Source organism: Papio anubis, chromosome 12 (assembly GCF_008728515.1).
Source record: "Papio anubis isolate 15944 chromosome 12, Panubis1.0, whole genome shotgun sequence".
Lineage (NCBI taxonomy): Eukaryota > Metazoa > Chordata > Mammalia > Primates > Cercopithecidae > Papio > Papio anubis.
Window position 1 is genome coordinate 107018934 of NC_044987.1, and position 27306 is coordinate 107046239.

Genomic DNA, 27306 nt, shown 5'->3' on the forward strand with positions numbered 1-27306 from the left:
CTTTAGCAAAGAGACAGGTGGCATTTTACTCCTGCTGAAGATCTGTAGAACTTTGAATATGAGAGAGATAATTTAGTCTATTTGATGGAAGACATTTTCTAAAAGTGTATGCTTATGTGTGTGAAGAAAGAAATGATATAAAATTAAAAATTATGTTTAAAAGGGTAGCAGAACCTAAGTTTGGAAAATTTGCAGCCTGACCATGCTGTAGAAAAGAAAAACCAATTTTCTGAGGAGAAAGTTAAGCTTGCTGCAGAAATTTGCATAAGTGACTTGGAGCCAAATGTTAATAGCCCAGACAATGAGGAAATTGTCTCCAGGGCATTTTACAGAACTTCATGGCAGTCCCTCCCACGACAGGCCCAGAGGCCTAAGAGGGAAAAATCAGAAACTGGGCCAGGCCCGGGGCCCACTGCTGCTCTGTGCAGCCTTGGGACTTGGCGCCCTGCATCCCAGCTGCTACAGCTTCAGCCAAGGATAAAAGGTGACAAGGTGAAGCTCAGGCCATTGCTTCTGTGGGGGCAAATCCCAGGCCTTGGTGGGTTCCACCTGGTGTTGGACCTAATAACATGGAAAAGCTGCAGGCACTCAATGCCAGTCAATGAAAGATTGCTATCTGAGTCAAGCTGTTATTTTCCTCCTAAAATAAATCCTCCTAAAACACTTTTAAGAGGTATATTTTTTAAAAAGTCAGACATCTCCCCAGTATAACACACAATGTCTCAGACAGAATCTGAAACTGATACACAAATGTATATGAAAATTAGAGCAAGGCTTCAAGTAGAAATAGAAGCTGGTTCTTAGTTCTGCTTTTTTCAGAACCTCAAGTTTGGATTATGGCATTATTAACTCTCTGGTATCTTCTAACCAACTATTCCAGGCATCCAAAGCTATGTCATATATGTGAGGGTCTCAAGGGAGAGAGAACTTTGTCTTCTAGTGGTAAAACGGCTCTGGGTTTTATCATTGCAGGATTCTGAGACAAAGACAAACATAAATATGAAAACAATAAAACTGATGAAAATCGGAAAAATTTTTGTTCAGAACACATAAAAGAAAAAACAAGAAAAAATAAAAAATAGACATACACTTTAAAAATAACATATACGAATGGTCAAAAAGTACATGGAAACGTGTTATCATTAGTCATCAGGTAAATGAAAATTACGATCGCAATAAGATACCAGTTTATTCCATTTTCCATTTCTAACTTAAATACTGAAAAATATTTCTATATCAAATTTAGCAAGAACGTTGAGAAAATGGGACTCCAAAAAATTACTAGTGGTAATGTAAAATTCAACAATTTTGGAAAACTGTCAGTTTCTTCCAAATTTAAATATATATACTATGATCTAGTAATTTTACTCTGAGATCTATAACAAAGAAACATTAATGCATGTGTCCACAAATATTTTTGTATAGGAGTTTTTATAGTAATTAAAAATTTTTTATAGATTTGGGGAATACAATTGCAGTTTTCTTACATCCCCAAACTGGAATATAGGGGTATGGAGAGAAAACTATGGTATATTCATATAGTGAAATACTATGTACTAATACAAACATGGATGAAGTTCAAAAGCAAAATACTGACTAAAAGAAGCAAGATTGAGGGTATGAATCGAACATTTCAACAAACATGAAATTCAAAAACCAAGAAAATATGTCTAGGGATAGGAATCAAAGCAGCAGTTGCCCAGTGATGGGAGGATAGTGTTGTGAGTTATTAGGAAAATTATTCCATGATAGAAGTGTCCTAGGATGGGGATTATAGAGCACAAAGGAAATTTCTGGTGTTGAAAATATTCTACGTAATGATTTAGTACAAATTTTTTTCAAAATCATTTTATTGAGTTTCAAATTTCACTGTGTACATTTTCCTCAATTCTATCACATATTGAAGCCATAGAGGAAGAATACACGGATGAAATGTTGTGGGAAAGGAGGCATACAATATTTTACTAGAATTTTCTCCCAATAAGGTTGTACTGAACATTATCCAACAGTTGTGGGATCAGTTCAGGAACCACCACGATTAAGGAACACACTACACAATGCATTACAGCAATTGTTACAGGTTTCCTATAGAAAAAGATATATGTGATGTCATATTTATGATATACGTGTATGTGTATATATCACTCCTTTAGATATGAGGCTTTAATTTCAAATCTTTCAATATCAATGAGATTCCAGGAAAATTAGTTTATCTGAGTTTGATGCTCTCTTAATATGAATATAGTAATACCTTACATGTGTGGGTTAAAACATTTTAACCTAGTACCTACCACATATTTTTAATAATCAAAGAAAAACTTCCAATTGATAGTATCATTTATGATTTCACCATTACTTTTATAACTCAGATCTACTTAGTTAAATGTGATGTCAAAATATTTTCAGCTGTTACTTATAGTTGGCTCTGTGTGAGTGAATTCCTTTACATCATGTGGTTCTCCACAGAACTGTCGAGACCATTTATTGTTGTTGCTTTTGAGATATCCCTTATGTATCCTCTCTGGTGAATGTGTGGGTGTCCTAGGTAATTAGTAGGCACAAAAAGACAATATTTGTAAGTCTCTCAGATAATCTGAGCAAAATCATTTGGAGGAATTACAACTTCAGAGTAACAAAAAGGAATAAAATTGAACTCTTATTTTATACTATACACATAAATTCACAACAAAAAGTACTTTAAGAAAACATGTCAAACCATTAATTTTTCCTATCCAAAGCACAAGTAAACTGGGAGAAGAAAATTCAAAAAATATAAGAAATGGCATATATTTTCATTATCACCCAGGGTTGGTCATTTCTTATGACTACTAACTTCTGATATAGACACATATGGTCAAGAGTTGATTCCTCCAAATACACTACAAAACTTCAGTACTGTCTCTGCTAATTGGAGTTCTCTGAACTAATGTGGTGTTGGAGAGCAATAAATCCTATGAATTGGAACAACTGTCCTATACCTATTTGTTTTGTGAGAGTTGAATGTGATGTTTAGATATTTCAAGTAAAGAGAAAGTTGAAATCACCTTAAAAAAATGTATAAGTAAGCTCATCTGGTTAGGATGTATTGAGGTTAGAATTTTTAGAGAAAATACAGGTGATGATATCCAGGTTTGAAAAATAAAAAATGTATTAATATATAATTCAATATTTTAAAAAGAATATTTTATAAGTATTTCTATGGCAATAGTTTATAAACTAAAAATAATTTTAAGGACACTAAATGCAAAAACTTAAATTTTTCAGTCCTTTTTCCTCCTGGGCTTCTTCTGTTTGGTGTTTTTTTTTTTTTTAAACAATGGGCATTAGAATCATTAATGTATACTGAAATAGAATGGTTTTTAAGACTTCTGAAGTTACTGAGAAAACCCTGAACCTCAAAGCATTTCTGATATTACTGTATCTGAAGATACAAAAGTCATTTATTTGCACACTTTGTATTATTTCTGTCCTAATGTTTAGCCCTACTTTGTTACATTTAAAATATAAACATTAAAATATTAGAAGGAGACCAGAGATACCCTTTTCCATGCACGAATCATGCACAAAGTGAAAGAGTTCACACATCTTCAGAAGATGCTGACACTGGATATGAAGACACTTAAGAAACACAGAATTGTTGGGGTGATCAGACCTAACACCAGGTCGTGCGGGCGATGAAGTCCAGCAGAGTCAAAGGAAAGAGAAAAAGACAGTTTGAGAGAGAAAGTGGGACCAGAGACCATTGTGAGCGTGGAAGCTGCGAAGGCCGCGAGCTCTGGGAGGCCACGCTATTTATTGGTGCCCAGACAGGTGGTGAGGATGTAGGGGTTGAAAAGAAACAATGCATCAAGTGAATGAGAAACATATGGCTGCTTGAAATAACGGGAGTGCTAAAAGGAGCCAGCAAGTCTAGCAGACATGCGAGCCCTGCCTCAGCTTCTCTCCCAACGCCCCCTTCTCTTTTTTGTAAAAACCACCACATCTATCATTATTATTAGCAAAAGGTGGCCTTTTTTTAAATTAGTTGAGCAAGGCAATTGCCGATTGGTGATCCAGCTTCATTTTTCTTAGCCCTTATTCAAAATGGAGTTTCTCTGGCTTGAATGCTTCCTACATATCTCCTCTTTCCCTTTTACAAGAGGACCCTTAATCCTAGGGGTTGCAGAAGGATGAAGATCTGTCTTCTGTAACTTCTTCATGCTGAATAGGGGCGATGATACTCCTGCCTACCTATTTATTAGGGTCTCTTGTATTCAGGGTAGAGAGGAGTTCAGTCAGAAAGCATTTGTCCATTAAGCATCTATAGGTAAAACCCTGGTGCTCCAGCACTTTCTCAGCATGGCTCACACTGGGGGAGCCTAGTCCATGGTTGGGATCCATGGGTCCTTCCAGTCACCTGTTCCATGGTCGTACAATATCTTCAGGGCACCTACGTGGTTTGTTCATCTCCTACAAAAACACAAGCATACCCTCACCCCCATGTTAGTAAATCCACTGAAACACAAGCAAAAACTTTTGTGGCTGTAGCCGGGAGGCACGCCATTGCTGAAGCATTTGTAACTCAGCTTCTGCCCTTTGGTTAATTACCACGGAGTAAAACTTACCATTGATAATGAGAAGCAGGCTTTTCCTGATTAACAGAAGGCACAGAGAAAGCAAATCGAGCCTTATCCTTCTTGTGCCACAGTATAGCAAAAAAGTAAGTCTTAAGCCGTCAATTTGCACGGTACAGGTGGGTCCACCACATGCTGTGGTTCATGATAGATCTTCAGATGTTTGGTGGGCACCCACACAGGCACCTGATTGTCATGCGGAGAGACATAAGCAAATCCTCTTCCCCATAAAATTATCTTTCCTTTTTCCCAGCTCTTTGTATGTGCCTCCCTCTACCATATATCTTGTCCAGCCTTTTTTATTTTCCTTTTGTCCTGTCAGATGTTGTTCAGCTGCAGTCATGGGTTGATCTTGAATTTTTTCCTCAATTAATTGACGTTCCTCCAGTGCGTTTTTGGACATGAAGCATTTACTGTTAAGGTTAGAATCGCCTCGTAAAGTAAAAAAGAGGCGAGACATAGCACAGGTAGGAACGCCTAAAGTTGGACAAATCCAATTAATGTCTCCTAATAATGTTTGGAAATCATTTAAGGTTTCTAAATTATCTTTTTGAATTTGAACCTTTTGGGGCTTAATAGCACTTTGCTCTACCTTCATTCCTAGATATTGAAAGGGAGAAGTTTGGATTTTATTAGGGGCTACAATTAACCCTGTCACATTTACAGTCTTTAACTATTTGTAGCACATCAGTTCCTCCCTAGTCTCAGCTGTACACAGACTATCATCCATGTAATGGATGATATAACATTTTTTAACCTGTTCTATAACTGGCTTAATAGCTTTCCCGATATAAGTTTGACAAATAGACTATTTAGCATACCTTGTGGTAAATCCTTTCCAATAGTATCTGTCCACTGGGTTTTCATTATTTATGGCGGGAACAGTAAAAGCAAATTTTTCATAATCTTGGGCAGTTAAAAGAATGGTAAAAAAGTAACCCTTTAGATCTATCACTATGAGAGGTCAGTATTTTGGGATCATTGTTGGGGAGGGCAGCCCTGGTTGTAGCGCACCCATGGGCTGAATCACAGCATTAGCAGCCCTTGAATCTGTTAACATTCTCTATTTCCCCGATTTTTTCTTAATGACAAATACAGGAGAATTCCAAGGGGAGAAAGTAGGCTCTATATGTCCCTTTTGCAATTGTTCCTGCACCAGTTCTTTTAAAGCCTCCAGTTTTTCCTATTTCCGTGGCCATTGCTCCACCTAAATGGATTTGACAGCCAAACAAGAGGAATGGGAGCCGGAGGCTCAACAATGGCTGCTCCTAAAAATGACACCCCGATCTGGTCTGATCTGTTTGCCCTCTTAATTCTAAAGGTTCTGATTGGCCGTTTTTATCTTTTCCTGGTCCTTTTCCCAGGTGATAGCCCATGTTTTTCATCATTTGTCTACTATGATTACAATACTGATCTGTAGGAAGTTATTTCAGCACCCCATTTTTGCAATAAGTCTCTACCCCATAAATTGACAGGAATAGGTGTATTGATAGGTTGGATTGTCCCCTCCTGACCATCCGGCCCTTGATAAAATCAAGGAACGTTAATAAACTTCCCAGGCAGCTCCTACTCCAACAATATCAATGGATACTGCTTAGGCCAGTGCTGGGGCCATTGATTTATAGCAACAATAGAGACCTCAGCTCATTATCTACTAGTCCTTCAAAATATTTTCCCTGAATAGTTACTGTGCAAATAGGTCTTTTGTCAGACACTTGATTAACCCAATACACAGCCTTTCCTGCTGGATCAGTATTACCAAAGCCTCCTGTTCTCTTCACACTGCTGCTTCCTAGCTTTATGTAAGGTAACAGCAACTACTGAGCAATTCTTTCTCCTGGGGAGGCAGAACACGGAGTTGAGGAACTAATAACCAATTTAATCTCTCCGGTATAATCAGTCAATTATTTCTGAAGGCATAGTAACACCTTTTACATTTAGACTAGACCTTCTGTTAGACCAACTGTTCCTCAGGGTAAGGGTCCCCTAACTCCCATGGGGACCTTCTTTGGTGGCTCCCCAGAAGTGTCAACTAAAAGATGAGTTATATAGATGTTTACAAAACACAACTGGACATTTTCCATTATTTTGGGATAAACCAAAATAAATTTTGAAGTTTCATTTGGAGATTTCAAAGCTGAAAATGCTTTCAGCAAATTCTTAAGATGATCTTAAGTGCCTTAGATCTTAAAGCATATATTGTCCATTGTTTATAAATCATTTGCATTTTTTATCTACAAATTTTAATATTTGAATTCAAAAGGTTTTTCTTCTGGAAAAGTTCTTTGGCATTTAAAATCAATACACTTTCAGAGTAGTGACCTGCATCACACTGGAGTGACTGCTTTAATTTCTAAATTGTTAATTAGTGTAACCCAGGGATACTGATGGCCTTGATACACAATTTAGTCTTATCATTATAACGTGTGGTAATCAGGGCTTTGGGGGCATCATCTGACCCCATTTCTGTTTACCACAGTAGTTCCTGCCACAATATCATAGGCTGTTCGATTATACTGAAAAAACAGCAGTGTGATGCAAGCAGGGAAAAAAGCAGCAATCGAAAAATTCTTGATCAAAGCTCATGTAGTGGACATTGTAATGCTAACATTTGAGAAAGGAATCACTAAAACCCGACTTAGTGCAATAAGCACTAATGTATTACCATCTCACAACTCGAAGCCCCACCAGGAATTTCCCTGGGGTAGCTCCACCTGCTCCCCAGATGCAAATTGTCTCATAGAAACAAATAATCTGTATATAAGAGCCACAACCATCATTTTCTGCAAGTCTTCCATTGATGTGTCTTTATGTTTTCCATTATATAATGCATAGCACTTAGAGATATCCCTCATCCCACTGAGGTGCATAATGCTTAAGACAATGAATGCTTTTTCAAAGAAGAGAATATAGAAATTCACCATGGTGAACCAAGGATGGAATAACATTCTCTGCCTGCCTGTTGCCCGGTCTCAGGCTTCAGGAAGTGGCTGCGGATCCTACCTTCATCACCAGACTGGCCCACAGGGACGCCTGCACATGAGAAGCCCGGGGTCCCAGGCCTGCGACTAGAGCCCAGGTGCTGATGCCAGCAGCTATCCCTGGATCAGGGCCGGAGGCCCAGGACTCAGGAAGTAGAAGGGGTTGTAATAGCCCAGCTGTGGGGACGGCAGCGCTGCCGGAAGGGAAGCTCTGCCAGGACTATTGGGGGCTGCCCCAGCTAAGGTAGTCGCAGCAGGACTGCTATAGCCACTCGTGCACTTGCCTGGGGCATTCAAGGGCGCTCAGCCTCCCCGGTCTCCCCCGTGGGGCTGTGGCCTTGGGCACTTCGCAGCCCGCCTGCCCCTGCAGCCCAGCACCGGAGGAGGCCGCCTCTCCGCACTTCCCGAGTTCATGGAAGCTCCGATTTGTCAGCGGCACAGCCCGGGAGGCCAGGGCTTGCACCGGCCAGGGACTTGGGGTTTAGCCTGAGGGTCGTCATGGGGGCATGGGACCGTGGCGGCAGGGGGGCCTCTTAGGGAAGGGACAGATTCGTGACCCCCTCCACCCTCGTCGTGCCCAGGCGGGCGGCATTGGGCTTCCTGGGGCCCCTCTGGTATCCTTCCCTTCAGCAGCACTCCCAGGGGTACCTGTCCGTGCTCCTTCTTTATACACCTTTTAAAAAAAATCTCTTCCAATTCTCTCCCTTTCATCCTACTCCATAGTTCCCTGTTCTGGGAACCATGGGCAAACTAGCTTTACTGTACTAAAAAGTGATAACAAACTGAGTACTTTTACTCCCTCACTTTATAAGAAATGCTTTAAAAAGTTTTAAATTAGCCGAATGTCTGCTTTCACTTCGTCCCATTGTTACCCTGGTTCTTCAAAGCACTCAGTTTTCTAGCAGAGCTTCTTTAGACGTTCTCCGTTTTCACAGGCCCTAGCATTCCTTCACCGGGGTCTTTGTCACCCCACATTGGGCACAAGGAATGTTGGGGTGATGAGACCCAACACCAGGTCGCTGGGTGGGGGGGGCAACGAAGTACGACGGAGTCAAAGGAATGAGAAAAAGACAGTTTGAGAGAGAGAAACTGGGACCAGAAACCATCCTGAGTGTGGAGGCTGTGAAGGCCCCAAGCTCTGGGAGGCCACTGCTATTTATTGGTGCTCAAACAAACAGGTGGTGAGGATGTGTGTGAGTTGAAAGAAAACAGTGTATCAAGTGAATGAGAAACATATGGCTGCTTGAGATAACTGGAGTGCTAGAAGCAAGGAGCCAGCAAGTCTACCAGACATGCAAGCCCTGTCTCAGCTTCTCTCCCAATACTCAGCTTTTCTCCCAACAAAGAATTATTGGCAAAATTTAAACACTTCAAAGCAGTGACACTGTGGCTGCAATACTGAATTCTTTTGTTCAGTCCACTGCATCTCCTATTCTACAATAAAACCCTTTGAAGGCATACGCTGAAATCTTGTTAGTTCAAGATAACGTTTTCAAAAATGCTGGACTTAAGGTTCTTACTTGTAAGAGAGGAAAAAGCCAGAAAGACAGAGTAGAATTCAGTGAAGAAAGAACAAACAGTTTCACCTGGGAAGAATGGTTGCAGGCAGCTGACCAATCTCCAGTCTTGCTCTCCTCCCCATCCTTGCTTCCTAAATCAGAGCAGCAAGATCTACACATAAAACTAATCAGTTGCTGCCAACTTCCACAAGGTGAGAGTGATCTAACTCCTCTAAGCTATGGGTTTGGACCTTGGGGTGGGCTCCCAGAAGTTTCCACTTGATAGTTGTGTGGGTTAAAGCTGGCATTCCATGGAGTTATAACTAAATTCTATATTTTATTTGACTAAATATTTTAAAATGCAACTGCTGTTCTAACATTCATGATTGCAGAGTTCCAAGTTTTCATTGAGGAGAAATGGAATGGTAGGAGAGAGAAAGAGATTAGGCTAAAGCAGATTTTACTAACCTCAATCAGACCTGTTCCTCTTTGTTTTGCTCATGTCCCACATTAATTAAATAGAGGACCAGTGCTTATCACTGAAATGTTTGAAAATCACCTGTGTAATGATCTGTGTTCTATTGGGCAATATTAGAAATAAACAGTAATTTATATGTGATGTAATAAATGCTCAGTACTTTTAAATGCCCTCTACACTCTGTTATTTTCACAGTATTATCTTAAAGGAAATAAAACTTATAAAATTAAATATTCAAAATTCCTATATATTGACATAAAACAAATATTTTAGTAGGAATAGATGCACATGTTGGTAATCATTAAGCTTATATTAGTTTGGCAGTTTTTCTTTTTTCTTCAAAAATAAAAGTATAGATTTAAGTTGAAATATATGTAAATATTTAAAAGAAACAATAATACAAATTTTGTCATAAACCAATGGGCAAAAAATCATAAAATCTATATAATATGAAATTCCAGACAAATCTCTGCACATTTGGTGGTAAGGGTGTTCTTAGTGAATATTCCTACACCAAAAGAGGTAGCATTATTTGATAATAAATGTCATTGATTTTGAACCATATAAATATACCTATTAAACATCAAAGTATCATTAACTCAATCCCTTGTTAGCTGGGTCCTACAAATGCCTGCAGATATGCTAATGCACTGTTTTGTCAGATAAAGTGTGACAAAGTGGAAGTCAGAATATTGAGAAAAAGTGGCCTTAATTGGTCATGGTTAAAATATCTTTGCTTTGGGAATTTTTAAAAAGACATATTACTTGTGAGTTTATTGTTAAATTCCTATCCAGAAAGTGCCAATGAGGGAAACTAAAATTTAGATTCCAGTAGCTTCATGCTATCTCTATCTCACTCTTTAATAATATCACAATTCCATAAGAATTCTTTGGAAAATATGGAAGTATATTAGAAAAAACACTGTGTGCCACTGTGTAATAAAGTCTAACATTTCTATATAAATACCTATATAATTTTATCCATTGATGTGTTCCAAACATTATTGATATTTACAGTTTAATCTACATCATAATTATGTGTATATTTAATATGGATCGCTTCTTTTGATAGTAGAAGTTTTTTTTTTTTTTAGTTTTAGGATCAGATGTGGAAATAATGTTTACTTCTTATTATGAATAACACCTTTTGTCTACAAATGTTATAATTTGTTTGGATGACATTACATAAAAGCTTATAACAACCACTCTGTTTCTTCCTGGAAGAGATAACTAGACTAAATGGACCAAAAGAATCTAACAGTGCTTACTGAATTCATTCTGATGGAAATCACAAGGCGGCTTGAGCTGCAGCTCCCCCTTTTTTGGGTCTTCCTCATCATCTACGCATTCACAGTGGTGAGCAAAGACTGCATAATCATTTTGAACAATGTGGACTTGGGTCTACACAACACCTATATATTTTTTAAATCAGGTACCTGAATTTTATTGATCTTGGTAATTCTACGGTCATTTATCCCAAGATACTAGTAAACTTTGTTGTGGCTCAAAATGCCATTCCATGTTATGCATGTACCATGCAGATGGCTTTCTTCATTACGTTCATTATCAGTGAACTTCTCATCTCATCACCATGGCGTATGACCACTATGTGGACATCCATAGCCTTCTGCTGAGTCAGAGCTTATCTACTGGCCATTACTCATAAGCATCATCTACTGGATAGTAGTCCAAACTACAACACCAAAAATATTTTGCTATGATACCCTCCTGTGAAACAAAGGGCAAGAATTCAGCCACAAATAAATATTCTGTATAGAGTCTTAGCCCTCTGAAAACATCTAGAAACAAAATCAACTGACTATACTCAATTTACATCACAGTTAAAGGAACAACAGTCCTCCCAGATGAGAAAGAATTAGCACAAGAACTCTAGGAATTCAAAAAGCCAGGGTGTCCCCTTACCTCAAAGTGAGCCCACTAGCTGTCCAGTAATGGTTCTTTACCAGTCAGAAATGACTGAAATGACATGCATAGAATTCAGAATCTGGGTAGCAAGAAAGATAATCAGGATTCAGAAGAAATTTAAACCCCAGTCTAAGGAATCCAAGAAATTCAGTAGAAAGGTTTAAGAGCTTAAAGATGATACAGACATTTTAAGAAAGAACCAATTTGAAGTATTAACAGCAGAATAGATCAGGCTGAGGAAATAATCCTAGAGTTCAAAAACCAGTTCTTTAAATCAACTCAGTCTAAAAAGAAAAGAAAAATAATTTTAAAAATAAACAAAACCTCTGAGAAATATGGGATTATATAAAGAAACCAAATCTACAACTTATTAGCTTTCCTGAGAAAGAAGGAGAAGGAATAAGCAACTTGGAAAATACATAAGAGGACATAGTCCTTAAAAATTACCCTAAACTCGGTAGAGAAATTGATATGCAAATTCAAGAAATACAGACAGCACCAGATAGATACTGCACAAGAAAACTATCCCGATGGCTCATAGTCATAAGATTCCCAAGGTCAACGCAAAAGGAAATAAATCTTAAAGACAGCCAAAGAAAAGGGTCAGATCAAATATAAAGAGAACCTCATCTGCCTACCAACGGACCTCTCAGCAGAAATCTTAAAGACTGGAAGAAATTGGGGCCTATTTTCAGCAGTCTCAAAAAAAAAAAAAAAGAAATTCCAACCAAGAATTTCATATTTCACCAAACTAACTTCAGAAGGATAAAATCCTTCTCAGACAAGAGAGTTTGTTTCAACTAGACCAGGCTTCCAAAAAGTCTTCAAGGAGGTCTTAAACATGGAATCAAAAGAATGACACTTAATGCACCTAAGCAAAAATGCACTTAAGCATACAGCCCACAGACACTATAAAACAACTACATAATCAAGTCTACATAACTACCAGCTAAAAGCACAAAGACAGGATTAAAATCTCACATATCAATACTAATCCTGAATGTAAATGGGCTAAATGCTCCACTTAAAAGACATAGAGTGGCAAGCTGAATAAAAAGAAAGACTCAACCATCTATTTTTAAGATACCTATCTCACATATATTAACACCCACAGACTCAAAGTAAAGGAATGAAGAAAGATCTACCATGCAAATGAAAAACAAAGAGGAGTCACTATTCTTGTATCAGATAAAACAGACTTCAAAACAATAGCAATTAAGGACAGAGACAGATATAAAAAAATGATAAAGTATATAATCCAATAAGAAGACTTAACTATCCTAAACAAATATGCTGTCAACTTTGGGGAACTGAGATTCATAGAACAAGTTGTACTTGACCTATGAAAATATTTAGCCATGGGATAATAGCTGGAAACTTCAACTCCCCACTGATGGCATTAGACAGATCTTCAAGATAGAAACCTAACAAAGAAACTCTGGACTTAAACTTGACACTTGACCAATTAAACCTAATAGACATCTACAGAACACTCTGCCCAACAACCACTGAATAGACGTTCTTCTCATTGACCATATGTTCAGTAATAAAGCAAGTCTCTACAATTTCAAAAAATCAAAATCATACTAAGCACACTTTCACACCACAATGCAATAGAAATAGAAATTAATATCAAGAAGATCCCTCAAAATTTAAAAAAAATGAAGATTAAACAACTTTATTCTGAATAACTCTTAGGTTAGCATCAAAATTAAAATTAAAGCATAAATTAAAAAAAAATACTTTTAAAGGAATGAAAGTAGGGAGACAACTTACCAAAATCTCTGGGATATAGCTAAAGCAATCTTAAGAGGAAAGTTTATAGTGCTTAATACCTTCAATAAGAAGTTAGAAAGATCTCAAACAAAAGTCTAACTTTGCACCTACAAGTACTAGGGAAAAACAAACAAAAAACAGAACAAACCAACCTCAAAGCTAGCAGGAGAAAAGTTAGAGAAGAACTGAACAAAGTTGAGACACAAATATTTACACAAAAGATCAATTAAACCAAGTGTTGATTCTTTGAAAAATTAAGATTGATAGACCATTAGCTAGATCAGAGATGAAAATTTGATATTACATTGTTCCCATAAAAATACAAAACATCCTCGAGAAAACTATGAACTCCTCCATGCATACAAATTAGAAAATCTAGATGAAATAGATAAATTCTTGGAAACACATAATATCCCAAGGTTGAATTAGGACTATATTAAAACCCTGACTAGACAAAGTTTTAGTTCTAAAACTGAATCAGTTAAAAAAAAAAAAAGAAAGAAAAGAAAAGAAAAACCTGCCAACCAAAAAAAAAAAAGTCCTGGATTAGATGAATTCACAGCCTAATCCTACCAGGTGTACAAAGATCTGGTACCAATTCAATTGAAAATAATCCAAAAAATTGAGGAGAGACTCCTCCTTAACTCATTCTATAAATGCAGCATCTTCCTGATGCCAAAATCTGGCAGAGACATAGCAAAAAAAAAAAGAAAACTTCAGTCCCATATCCTTGATTAGTATAGATGCAAAAATCCTCAAAAAATATTAGCAAATTGAATCTAGCAGCATATCTAAAAGTTAAAACCTCATAATCAAGTAGGCATTACTCCTGGGATGCAAGGCTTTCTCAACACATGCAAATCAATATATATGATTCAGCACATAACCAGAATTAAAAATAAAAACATACAATCATCTGAATATATATAGAAAATGCCTTTTATAAAATCCAACATCCCTTCAGGATAAAAACCCTCAACAGACTAGGCATTGAAGGAACGTACCCGAAAATAATAAAAGCCATCTATGATAAAACCACAGCCAACATCATAGTGAAAAGGCAAAAGCTGAAACTATTTCCCTTGAGAACTGGAATAAAACAAAGATGCCCCCTCTAACCACACCAATTTAACATAGCACTAGAAGTTCTGGCCAGAGGAATCAGGCAAGAACACCACCAACAACAACAAAAAAAGGCATAAAAGTAGAAATAGAAGAAGTCAAACTATCTCTTTTCACTGATTATATGATTCTGTATGTAGAAAACCCTAAAGCTTCCACCAAAAGGCTCCTAAATGTCCAAGCTAAGGGTCAAATCAAGAACACAATCCCATTTACAGTAGCCACAAAGAAAATGAAATACCAAGCAATCAGCTAGTGAATGAGGCAAAAGAGCACCCCAAAGAGAACTACAGAACACTCATGAAATAAATCAGAGACAACAGAAACAAATGGAAATACATTGCATGCTCATAGACTGGAAGAATCAATATTGTTAAAGTGACCATATTGTCAAAGTAATTTATGGATTCAGTGCTCTTCATATTGAAATACCAACATCATTCTTCATAGAATTAGAAAAAAAAATTCAAAAAATATATCTAAAATTCATACGGAGTCAAAAAAACCAAAATAGCCAAAGTAATCCTAAGCAAAAAGAACAAAGCCAGAGACATCACTCAACTGAACTTCAAACTATAATGTAAGGTTACAGTAATCTAAAAAAGCATGATACTGTCACACACACAGATCACTGGAATAAAAGAGAAAACTCAGAAATACAGCCATACAACTACAACCATGTGATCTTTGATGAGACTGAAAAAAAAAAAAAAAAAAAGGAAAGGACTCACTATTCAAAAAATAGTTCTGGGATAACTGGCTAACCATATGCAGAATACTGAAACTGTACTCACTACTTTTCATCATGCACAAAAATTAACTCAAGATGGATGTAAAATTTAATACTATAAAAATCCTGGAAGATTACCCAGGAAATACCCTTTCGACAGTAACCGACTCGATCAACTGGAAAAAAGAGTATCAGCAATTGAAGATCAAATGAATGAAATGAGCAAGAAGAGAAGTTTAGAGAAAAAAAGAGTAAAAAGAAATGAACAAAGCCTCCAAGAAATATGGGATTATGTGAAAAGACCAAATCTACGTCTGATTGGTGTGCCTGAAAGTGACGGGGAGAATGGAACCAAGTTGGAAAACACTCTGCAGGATATTATCCAGGAGAACTTCCCCGACCTAGCAAGGCAGGTCAACATTCCAGTTCAGGAAATACAGAGAATGCCACAAAGATACTCCTCTAGAAGAGCAACTCCAAGACACATAATTGTCAGATTCACCAAAGTTGAAATGAAGGACAAAATGTTAAGGGCAGCCAGAGAGAAAGGTCGGGTTACACACAACGGGAAACCCATCAGACTAACAGCAGATCTCTCAGCAGAAACTCTCCAAGCCAGAAGAAATTGGGGGCCAATATTCAGCATTCTTAAAGAAAAGAATCTTCAACCCAGAATTTCATATCCAGCCAAACTAAGTTCCATAAGTGAAGGAGAAATAAAATCCTTTACAGACAAGCAAATACTTAGAGATTTTTGTCACCACCAGGCCTGCCCTACAAGAGATCCTGAAGGAAGCACTAAACATGGAAAGGAACAACTGGTACCAGCCATTGCAAAAACATGCCAAAATGTAAAGACCATCGAGGCTAGGAAGAAACTGCATCAACTAATGAGCAAAATAACCAGCTAATATCATAATGATAGGATCAAGTTCACACATAACAATATTAACCTTAAATGTAAATGGACTAAATGGTCCAATTAAATGACACAGACTGGCAAATTGGATAAAGAGTCAAGACCCATCAGTGTGCTGTATTCAGGAGACCCATCTCACATGCAGAGACACACATAGGCTCAAAATAAAGGGATGTAAGAATATTTACCAAGGAAATGGAAAACAAAAAAAGGCAGGGGTTGCAATCCTTGTCTCTGATAAAACAGACTTTAAACCATCAAAGATCAAAAGAGACAAAGAAGTCCATTACATAATGGTAAAGGCATCAATTCAACAAGAAGAGCTAACTATTCTAAATATATATGCACCCAATACAGGAGCACCCAGATTCATAAAGCAAGTCCCTAGAGACTTACAAAGAGACTTAGACTCCCATACAATAATAAAGGGAGACTTTAACACCCCACTGTCAACATTAGACAGATCAACGAGACAGAAAGTTAACAAGGATATCCAGGAATTGAACTCAACTCCGCACCAAGAGGCCCTAATAGACATCTACAGAACTCTCCACCCCAAATCAACAGAATATACATCCTTCTCAGCACCACATCACACTTATTCCAAAATTGACCACATAGTTGGAAGTAAAGCACTCCTCAGCAAATGTAAAAGAACAGAAATTATAACAAACTGTCTCTCAGACCACAGTGCAATCAAACTAGAACTCAGGACTAAGAAACTCAATCAAAACCACTCAACTACATGGAAACTGAACAACCTGCTCCTGAATGACTACTGGGTACATAATGAAATGAAGGCAGAAATAAAGATGCTCTTTGAAACCAATGAGAACAAAGATACAACATACCAGAATCTCTGGGACACATTTAAAGCAGTGTGTAGAGGGAAATTTATAGCAATAAATATCCACAAGAGAAAGCAGGAAAGATCTAAAATTGACACCCTAACATCACAATTAAAAGAACTAGAGAAGCAAAAGCAAACACATTCAAAAGCTAGCGGAAGGCAAGAAATAACTAAGATCAGAGCAGAACTAAAGGAGATAGAGACACAAAAAACCCTTCAGCCTTGGAAAATAATTTTTGGATAAGTCTGCAAAAGCAATTGCAACAAAAACAAAAATTTGACAAGTGAGACCTAATTGAACTAAATTGCTTATGCACAGTAAAATAAACTATCAATGGTGTAAACAGACAATCTTGAGAATTGCAGAAAATATTCATAAACTGTATCTGACAAAGGTTTAATATACAGAGTCTATAAGGAACTTAAACCAACCATCAATCAAAAAACAACCCCATTAAAAAATGGGCCAAGTTCATGAACAGGCACTTTTCTAAAGAAGACATACAAGTGACCAACACACAGATAAAAAATGATAATCATTACTAATCATCAGAAATGCCAATCAAAATCACAATAAGAGATCATCTGACACCAGTGATAATGTCCATTATTAAAGAATAAAAACAAACAAACAAACAAAAAAAACCGATGCTGGCAAGTCTACCAAGAAAAGAAAATGCTTATACACTGCTGATGGGAATGTAAATTATTTCAGCCACTGTGGAAAGCAGTTTGGAGATTTCCCAAAAACTTACAACAGAGCTACCATTTGACCCAGCAATTCCATTACCAGCTATACATTCAAAAGGAAAATAAATCATTCCACCAAAAAGACACATGCACACGTTATGTTCATCATCACACTATTCACAATAGCAAAGGCATGAAATCAACCTATGTTCCCATCAGTGGTGGATTGGATAAAGAAATAAGGTACATATACACCCTGGAGTACTATGCAGCCATAAAAAGAACAAAATCATGTTCTTTGCCACAACATGATGCAGCTAGAGGCCACATTAAAGCAGAAACAGAAAATGAAATACTGCATATTCTCACTTTTAAGTGGGAGCTTAAACATAAACATAGGAACGATAGACACTGTGGACTACGAGAAGAGGGCAAGGGTGTCTGTTGAAAAACTCCTTATCGAGTACTAGGCTTGCTTACATGAGTGAAGGATCCATACCCCAAACCCCAGCATCACGCAGTATACCCATGTATCAATCTTGCACGTATATCTCTGTATCTAAAATAAAAGTTGAAAGTTAAAAAAAAAAAAAAAGTAATTACAGATGTTGGAAGGCATACTTTCCACTTATTGCTATTTGTTTCTTACATGGAATATTTTTGTTATTATTTTTCATCCTTTCCTCCATTTCAAGTTCTCTTTAAGTTTGTGGCTGAACTCTAAATTATGCATGGCTATATCAAATGTCCACAAGGCTTTTCAAAGAATGACCTAAGAATTTTAAGCTGAATAATTCATAGGTGTCAGACTGAGAAGGAAGACATTCTAGTTCCAAAAAAGCTGGAATGTATCATCCTTGATCAACAACTGGGCACCCACTAGAGATTTCAGAGGCAAATGTTACTCCAAATGCTTCTGAGGGCTTGGAAACAAGTATCAAATACTGCTGACTGATCTTTGTTTAAAACACTTAATATTCTTTCAAAAAACAATACAAAAATATACAGCATTGATTAACACAAAATGCACAATATTCAGCATCCAATCACAAATACTAGGCATTTGAGAAAGCAGGAATATGTGGTCCTATCTTGGAGATAATTCAAGCAGATATTGAAATGGTATAATGATAGAATTAGCAAGCAAGGGCTTTAAGACAACTGTTACAAACATGTTCAGTAAACTAAATGATTTAACAAAAACATTAGCATTGTGAGGAAAAAAAAGTGAAGATTTAAGAAACAACAGATATGAGCCTTCTAGACATAAATATACAGTATTGGATATGAAAAATATACATTGAATGAGAACAATGGCAGATTAGGAACTGAACAAAAGATGACTTAAACAGTCAACAATGAAGACTACTGAAAACAAAGCCAGAGTAAAAATATACTGAACAAAAACCATGAAAATAGTCTTAGTGATCTGTAGAACAATAGCAAGTTATTTAAGTCATGTTTAATTTTAAGTCTAAGTGTAAAGAAGAGATTAAATAGTGCAGAAAATACACAGTAAAAAATGTTGGCCAGAATTTTTTTCTAAATGTATTTAAAAAAACCCAAAATCCTAGACATACAAAAAGCTAAAATAATTCCAAGCAGGGAAATATATGCCATCAATGGATGTATTATCAAATATTATATAACATTTTTTCTAGAAATTCATTACTTCATTTACTTATGACTTGTTGGGGATTCTATATGTAATATTGGTATGCAATGCTGAAAACGGCATTTGTGATTTCCAGTCTTTAGTGATATGGCATAATTTGTTTTCTCAGACAAAGGCATAAGTACGTATGACTTTTTCTTAATGGAACATTCAGAGAATAATCAACAGATATTCAAGGTACTTTCCCTCGGGTAATTATGTACAGTTTGTTTAATCTTGAGTCAGATTAATACTTCAACACAATGAGTCTTAAGGGAGTAGAAAAAATTTAAATCCGTTCTGTAGCCACTTATAAGGTCTAAAACAGTAGAAAGCAAAGCAGATTCCCCATTGAGGTAAGCAGAAACATTGGTCTTAGAAAATTTCTAAGGGTACATCCCTAAAGCAGGTTGTCACCAAAAATCTTGAAGGGTCCTATTCTCTGCAAAACTATTGCCTCCCTTGCAATATACTGTTCTGTCATCCATAGGACAGATGTGCAGACAGACCTGTTATACAGTCCCCAGTACTCGGGGCTGGTCATTATTTATGCCACCTTAGCTTTCAAATTACTTCATGCTTCAGTCATCTATTTTAACAAAGATCTTTGTCTATCATTATTTACCTGTGTCTTTCCTGTCTCCTTCTCACTTCCTGCCAATGAAGGGTATCTCTAATGGAGAAGTGGTGTGTTAGAGTGTTTATGAGAACATATTCTGAAGGCAGAATGATTTTATTTGAATCCTGACACTATAACTTATAATGTGAAAAATCTTTGTTAAATTATCCAACTCTTTGTGCCTCAGTTTCTTTTTCTTTTAAATGGGGATGATATTACTGCCTACTTCCTAAAGTTATTGTGTAGATCATATGAGTTAATATCTGCAAGTCACTTGCAAAATTGCCTAGCACACAATGGATTTCCATTCATTTGTATTTCTCGATATCCATTTGTATTTCTCTATCCACTGAGCCCTTTTTTATGATTCTCTCTTAAATGTTCATGAATTGTAAGAACAGCCAGTTTTTTTTTTTTCTGCAGAAGAAGGATGTATAATTGGGGGCTTATACATCTCCCAATTGCTCACTAGAAGGAGCAGTTCAATAGGCAAAAAGTTCAGATGTGGCATATGCAGATTAAGATATTATTAATAAAATTCTCAAATTATGGCATAAAATTTTGTTTTTGGGAAACAAGTTGAATTTATAGACAGAAGTATGGACATGTATATAATGGTCAGAGATTTCCTACTGTCTGATGCATTACTCCATCAACAGTTTCGAAAATCTTGTCCTGCTTTTTTCAATGATCAGCAAAAATGTAAAATTTAATGTGTAGATTTTTGTTTTACAAATTACCTGAAAATTGTGGTAAGCAGAAACAAAAGTGGTAGCTATTTTTACATACTTAAAATGACTCTGGGTCCAAAAAAGTGGATCATAGTAGCTACATCAAAACAACAACTTCAAAATATCTTGACCCTTTTAATTCACACTTTACCAAAGTTTTAATGAATGTGACTGTAGCTTTGTGTGGTTTTGACCTGCTGGGAAGAGGAAACTCTATTTAGAATTTGAAATAAAGGAAATACCTCTATTGCTCATATGTCATATTGTTAATTTTCTTAGAAGATAATATTTCAAATATAATAAATATTGGTTTTCTAATTTGCACAGGTTACTGAGATGAACCACATGGTGAAACACAATCACACAGCAGTGACCAAGGTGACTGAATTTATTCTCATGGGGATTACAGACAACCCTGGGCTGCAGGCTCCACTGTTTGGACTCTTCCTCGTCATATATTTGGTCACAGTGATAGGCAATCTGGGCATGGTTATCTTGACCTACTTGGACTCCAAGCTACATACCCCCATGTACTTTTTCCTTAGACATTTGTCAATTACTGATCTTGGTTACTCCACTGTCATTGCCCCAAAGATGTTAGTAAACTTCATAGTGCACAAAAATACGATTTCTTACAATTGGTGTGCCACTCAGCTAGCATTCTTTGAGATTTTCATCATCTCCGAGCTCTTTATTCTATCAGCAATGGCCTATGATCGCTATGTAGCCATCTGTAAACCTCTTCTGTACGTGATCATCATGGCAGAGAAAGTACTTTGGGTGCTGGTAATTGTTCCCTATCTCTATAGCACGTTTGTGTCACTATTCCTCACAATTAAGTTATTTAAACTGTCTTTCTGTGGCTCAAACATAATCAGCTATTTTTACTGTGACTGTATCCCTCTGATGTCCATACTCTGTTCTGACACAAATGAATTAGAATTAATCATTTTGATCTTCTCAGGCTGTAATTTGCTCTTCTCCCTCTCAATTGTTCTCATATCCTACATGTTTATTCTAGTGGCCATTCTCAGAATGAACTCAAGGGAAGGGAGGTACAAAGCCTTCTCCACCTGTAGCTCTCATCTGACAGTGGTGATCGTGTTCTATGGGACATTGTTATTTATTTACTTGCAACCCAAGTCCAGTCATACTTTGGCTATTGATAAAATGGCCTCGGTGTTTTACACCCTGGTGATTCCTATGCTGAATCCATTGATCTACAGCCTAAGGAACAAAGAAGTAAAAGATGCTCTAAAGAGAACTTTAACCAATCGATTCAAAATTCCCACTTAATATCTTAATACTCAATTGCATAGTTGGGTACAATAATCTTTGTTTAGTACTTTGTCAAACCAATTATAACATAAAAAAGTAGAAATATTCTATCTGCTTAGGTTTTCCTGTTTTTCTGGACAAAACATGTACTCTTAGAGCAACCCGTACTCTTTGCATGGGATAAATAAATACTACAATCAGGTAATATACTAAGCAATTTTTGAGATCATATTGGAACTGCTACTATTTATAAATAAGGCAAATTATGTCAAACTTAGAGTTGCAGAGTTAAAGTGAAAAGCTTATATAGTTCAAATAGAGTAAAAATAACCAGAAAATTAGTAATAGATATTTCATAGCAGGCACTAGGTATTAAATATAAGTAAGATTGAACCATAAAGAACGTGTGCACTAGATAGGAAGCAAGAAAGTAAGTAAATATGTGATTATAACACAACATGAAAAGCTGTTTAGCCTGACCAACATGGTGAAACCCCATCTCTACTGAAAATACAAAAATTAGCCGTGCACGGTGGCATATGCCTGTAGTCCCAGTTACTTGGGAGACTGACAGAGGAGAATTGCTTGAACCTGGGAGGCGGAGGTTGCAGTGAGCCGAGATCACGCCACTGCACTCCAGCGTGGGCGACAGAGCGAGACTCCATCTCAAAAAAAAAAAAAAAAGAAGAAGAAAAGAAAAGGCTGTGTAAACATTAAAGCTAAGAACACAATAAATTATGCTACCTCAGAATGAGGTTTTTCAATCAGATTAAGTTAATATTGTATATCTTAGGGATAAAGTAGGGTTTTGATTAGGACTGATGAGAAAAATACTGGATTGTTCTAGATCCTCCTTGACAGATCCTAGCACTATTGCAAACACCGGTTTATGATAACTTCCCGATAAGCTGATTTAGAATTGGCAACCTGGGCAACCTGAAGATAAAGAAGTTATCTTGTCATCTACTGTAATGGTATCAATACAGAATTTTGAAAAATATATGGAGATGGTAACACAGATTAAAGAAAACTGATACACTCTAGGGTCACTTGCATCTTCATTCCTGTCTTCTTTGTCTCCCTGAGCCGGTCTACACAGTGGCATGGAATGTATTCTAACATAATGCTTCATTTACATTGTGTACTCTCACTCAGCAAATGAATTCCTTACATCTTAGTATTCTTCCATTGTTTCAATGGGCCCCCTTTTTTTTTATTTTAAAAATATATACAGTTTTCTAATTGTGCCTGTTTCAATTTAATCTAGTATTCAAAGTAAAAATTGTGAGGAATTGAATTGAAAAATGGTCCAAGGTGTCTTTATCCCGATCCATTTATTTTCTTTCTTTTTTTCCTTTTCTTTCACTTATTGTATTTACTTCATCTAAACATAAGCTGAACATAACAACAGTATACAAAATTGCATTATCCAATCATCAAATTTGTTTACTTCTGATTTTGATAACCTCTGATCCTGCTCATAAGCATATTAATTTTTACTAATCAATTTTACACTTCCAGAGTTTTTTTTTTTTTTTTTTTTTTTTTGAGACACTGTCTCATTCTGCAGCCCAGGCTGGAGTGCAGTGGTGCGATCTAGGCTCACTGCAACCTCCACCTCCTGGGTTCAAGCAATTATCTTGCTTCAGCCTCCCGAGTAGCTGGGACTACAGGTGCACACTGCTATACCCAGCTAATTTTTTGTATTTTAGTAGAGACCAGGTTTCACAGTGTTGCCCAAGCTGGTTGTGAACTCCTGAGCTCAGGCAATCCACCCACCTCAGCCTCCCAAAATGCTGAGATTACAGGCGTGAGCTACCGTGCCTGGCCTCATAGTAGCATTTTATCTTATAATGCACAAATATAACTCTTTGGTTTTGTATATTTTCCCTTCCCAAATTCTACATTTCTATCCCTTTCTATAACCCACAACTAAAATTAAATAATATGAATAGCATTCTGTAATACCATCCATACAAGAAAGGCTTTTAAAAAATCATGCTATATTATGTTCCCTGCAACGTTTTTGTTTGTTTGTTTGTTTGTTTGTTTGTTTTACTTTAGAATTCATCAGCAGGATTTCTCTTGACCAATAAAAATTCTTTAAAAATTTTTTTTAATATCAGCATATAACTCTGGAAAACAGACGAATCACTTTGTACTTAGCCATTCCTTGATTGATGAACTTTGGTTGTTGACAGCTTAAGTTATTAAATTGCCACCAAAAACATATGCTGTAATAAATATCTCATAATTATAAAATAATATACTGGTAATTTTTATTTCTAAAATAAATGTATACGGTTATTTCACATTCTAATAATGTGTTGTTGGGTAAATATTTTGCATACATAAATTATAATTTAAAAAATTTTTTAATGAGAATAAATGCCATGCAATGTTATTTTTTCCAAGAAGTGTTTCCTCTTTTGTCCATTTTTTAATGAAATACTAACATTTTAAGAATGAAGTACTAACATTTTTATGAACACTAACATTTACTAATATTGTGTGATAAAAAATGCAAAATGACAATAATAGGTGTCTAAAATCAGCTATTTGATGTCATAGATAAAATATAGATGGTTTTCAAGCATTACATTCTTTTCTACAAAAAGTTTATAATATTCCAGACTTAGTTGGACACTGCTGTTTTCCCTAATGGCCACAAAACACACATTCTGATTACAATTATAATCATGAGTAGTTGAAAAATAATGCTGCCAACCTATATAAAATTCCTTTAGTATTTATACATTCTCAACCTTCTTCCCAGAGTTAAAACTTCGAGCTTTATTGTATTTATTTTCATTCCATGTCTAATTAATGACTTGGTACACCAAAAGCTTTTACCAAGGATATTTTAATATATCTGTACTTTCTAATGTTTACGTGACAAGAGTTGAACGGTCCTAATGATGGATTGCATAAACTCAACTTCCAAATATTTCTAAAAGCCCATGAGGCTGATTTCCTACATAGGCTCTGTAATGAATTTCTTCAATTCTCTCTCCATGGCTTTTTTATTCAGACAGCAAGACACACTCCTCTTCAAGGAATTTTCTCAAAGAATTTAAATTTTCTGCATCAAACATGAAGCCATTCTGGCTTTAAAATGTTGAAAGAAGTAGCTCGATGGAGGAGAATTATCTCCTTTACTGTCTTATCCTAAGCATCCAAGTGGTTCATCCTTCATCTAACACCATAGGGTTGAGACCAAGGTACACATTTTAGCTAAGCTCAATTTTAAGGCACCAATTGTAGTATTAATTTTAATAACTGCAACCAAAGGTGACTGTTTTAAGAGTAGACAGGTGTAGACCCAGCCTCATGGCATAAAAGTAAGGTTCCCCATATCTGGCTTTAGATCTGCTTCTATATGACACAGAAAAAAATTCAGAATAGCCAAAATAATCTTGAAAAACAACAAAATTAGAGCACTTACAATACCTACTTCATGAGCTCCTACAAACCTCCAGCACTGGAGATAATGCAGCACTTTATAACCATAGATAAATAGATTCGTGGTACACAATGGAGTCCAAAACACATGTATGTACAGATGTTCGATTGATTTTTTTCCTAAAAAGCCCACTCAATTTATATGGTACCTTAGACACATATAAATATCACCTACAAGGCTGTAACTAAAAGGCAATCAAACAAAAATAGGATAAAGTATGTTCCACATAGTAAGTATTAATGGTCAATATGCACATGATAAAGAAGCCCAACATCCTCAGCTATCAGGGAAATGGAATTACAGTAACAGTGGGATACTATTTTCCATCTACTAGTTTGAGTAAAATTTAAAATATTTCATTACCAAAGAGTGAGTGTCAACCTGATCCAGAGTATTAGCTGCTGAAATTATGACACTTGCTGATTACCATGTACAGTGGTACTTCACTTTGGAGAACAGTGCGGTGGTTATAAATAACGTTAAATGCATTACTACCACATGTTTCCAGAGTTCACCTTCTGGATGTTTACCAAAGGGGAATGAAAACATGTCCAAAAAATGTATACATTCATGTTATTGATAGCTCTATTCAAAATAGTATAAAATGGAAATATTTCAATTGTTCATAAACAAATAAAAATATAAATTGTGCTATAATCCTAAAATAGAATACTACTCAGCAATAAAATGGAATGAGCTATTGCTATATGCAGCAGCACAAATGAATTTAAACAGCCTTAACCAGAGACAACCTACTATATTATTCATTTTACACGAAGTTCTAGAACAGGTAAACTAATATATGGTGGTAGAAACCACAGCAATTTTGAGCACATGAATTCCAATGAACTAAGGTTTTGCTACCAGTGTCAGCCATTTACTCTCCCACTAACTGGGATTACTTTTTAAAAGAGATCTTTTCCCCTGATATACAAGCTTTAGAAAATCTTAGAAGAGGGGAGGTTGCGTGTCTTAATGCTGGGAAGCGGCAACTTTGCCTTGTTTCAGAGCTACAAAAATTTTATGTATCAAAAATTATAATAGCCTTAAATTGAGTATAAATAATATTTAAAAGCATGTGCATATGTGATTGTGATGTTATTTGTAAAAAAAAGTATATATACATATGTTTGAAGTGTTGAAAGAAAACCAGTACTTTATATTCTTTATCATATCACTTTTTGTAAGTGTTGAATATATTCTTATTTGTTTTTCTATGTTCTGTTTTGTGGCCTTAAGAGGGGTTTTAAACATATCTGAGTGTGTAAAATAGGAGAAAATGCCCCTATTTGATGCTGCATTAGATATAAAACTGTGTACATATATTAAAAAAATAACAATTGTATCCTGAGATATAGTATGGAGGAATTTACTGCAAAGAGACATTGGGGAACATTTTGGGATGATTAAAACACATTATTTAAATGTAAACTATATATAGTCGGCATTTTATTGTATGTAAATTATTGCTCTTTTAACAGAAACCAATATAATATGGCCCTTTTATTTATTTTTCTGGGTTTATTGAGTTATAATAGGCAAATAAAAATTGTATATATGTAAGGTGTACAACATGACAATTTTTAATTTTGTTTTATTTATTTATTTATTTATTTATTTATTTATTATAGACATGGGGGTCTTGCTATGTTGGCCAGGCTGGTCTTGAACTCCTGGGCTCAAGCCATCCTCCTGCCTCAGACTCCCAAAGTGCTGAGGTTACAGGCGTGAGCCACTGCACTCGGCATCATGATGTTTTCATAAACATATATATTGTGAAATCATTACCAAGATGAAGCTAATTTACATACCGTTGTCTCAGGTAGTTAATTTCTGTGTGTGTGGTAAGAACATTTAAGATCCACTGTGTCAGCAATTTTCAAGTGTACAATACAGTCTTATTAACTATAATCACCATGCTGGACATTAGATCTCCAGAACTTATTTATCCTCCATAATTTATATTTTATACTTAAC

The 27306-nt window shown here is 36.1% G+C and overlaps 1 protein-coding gene and 1 pseudogene across 1 annotated transcript; one reads left to right on the top strand and one right to left on the bottom strand.

Moving 5' to 3' along the window:
* Positions 1 to 3336: 3336 nt before the first annotated feature.
* On the bottom strand, positions 3337 to 14191 carry LOC110741191 (annotated as a pseudogene).
* A 3683-nt stretch (positions 14192 to 17874) lies between these two features.
* LOC101000088 (olfactory receptor 8K1) lies at positions 17875 to 22427 on the top strand. The gene has a single exon (XM_021925761.2). The coding sequence runs from the start codon at positions 20925 to 20927 to the stop codon at positions 21882 to 21884; it is 960 nt and encodes a 319-aa protein (XP_021781453.1). The 5' UTR covers positions 17875 to 20924; the 3' UTR covers positions 21885 to 22427.
* The last annotated feature ends 4879 nt before the right edge of the window (positions 22428 to 27306 follow it).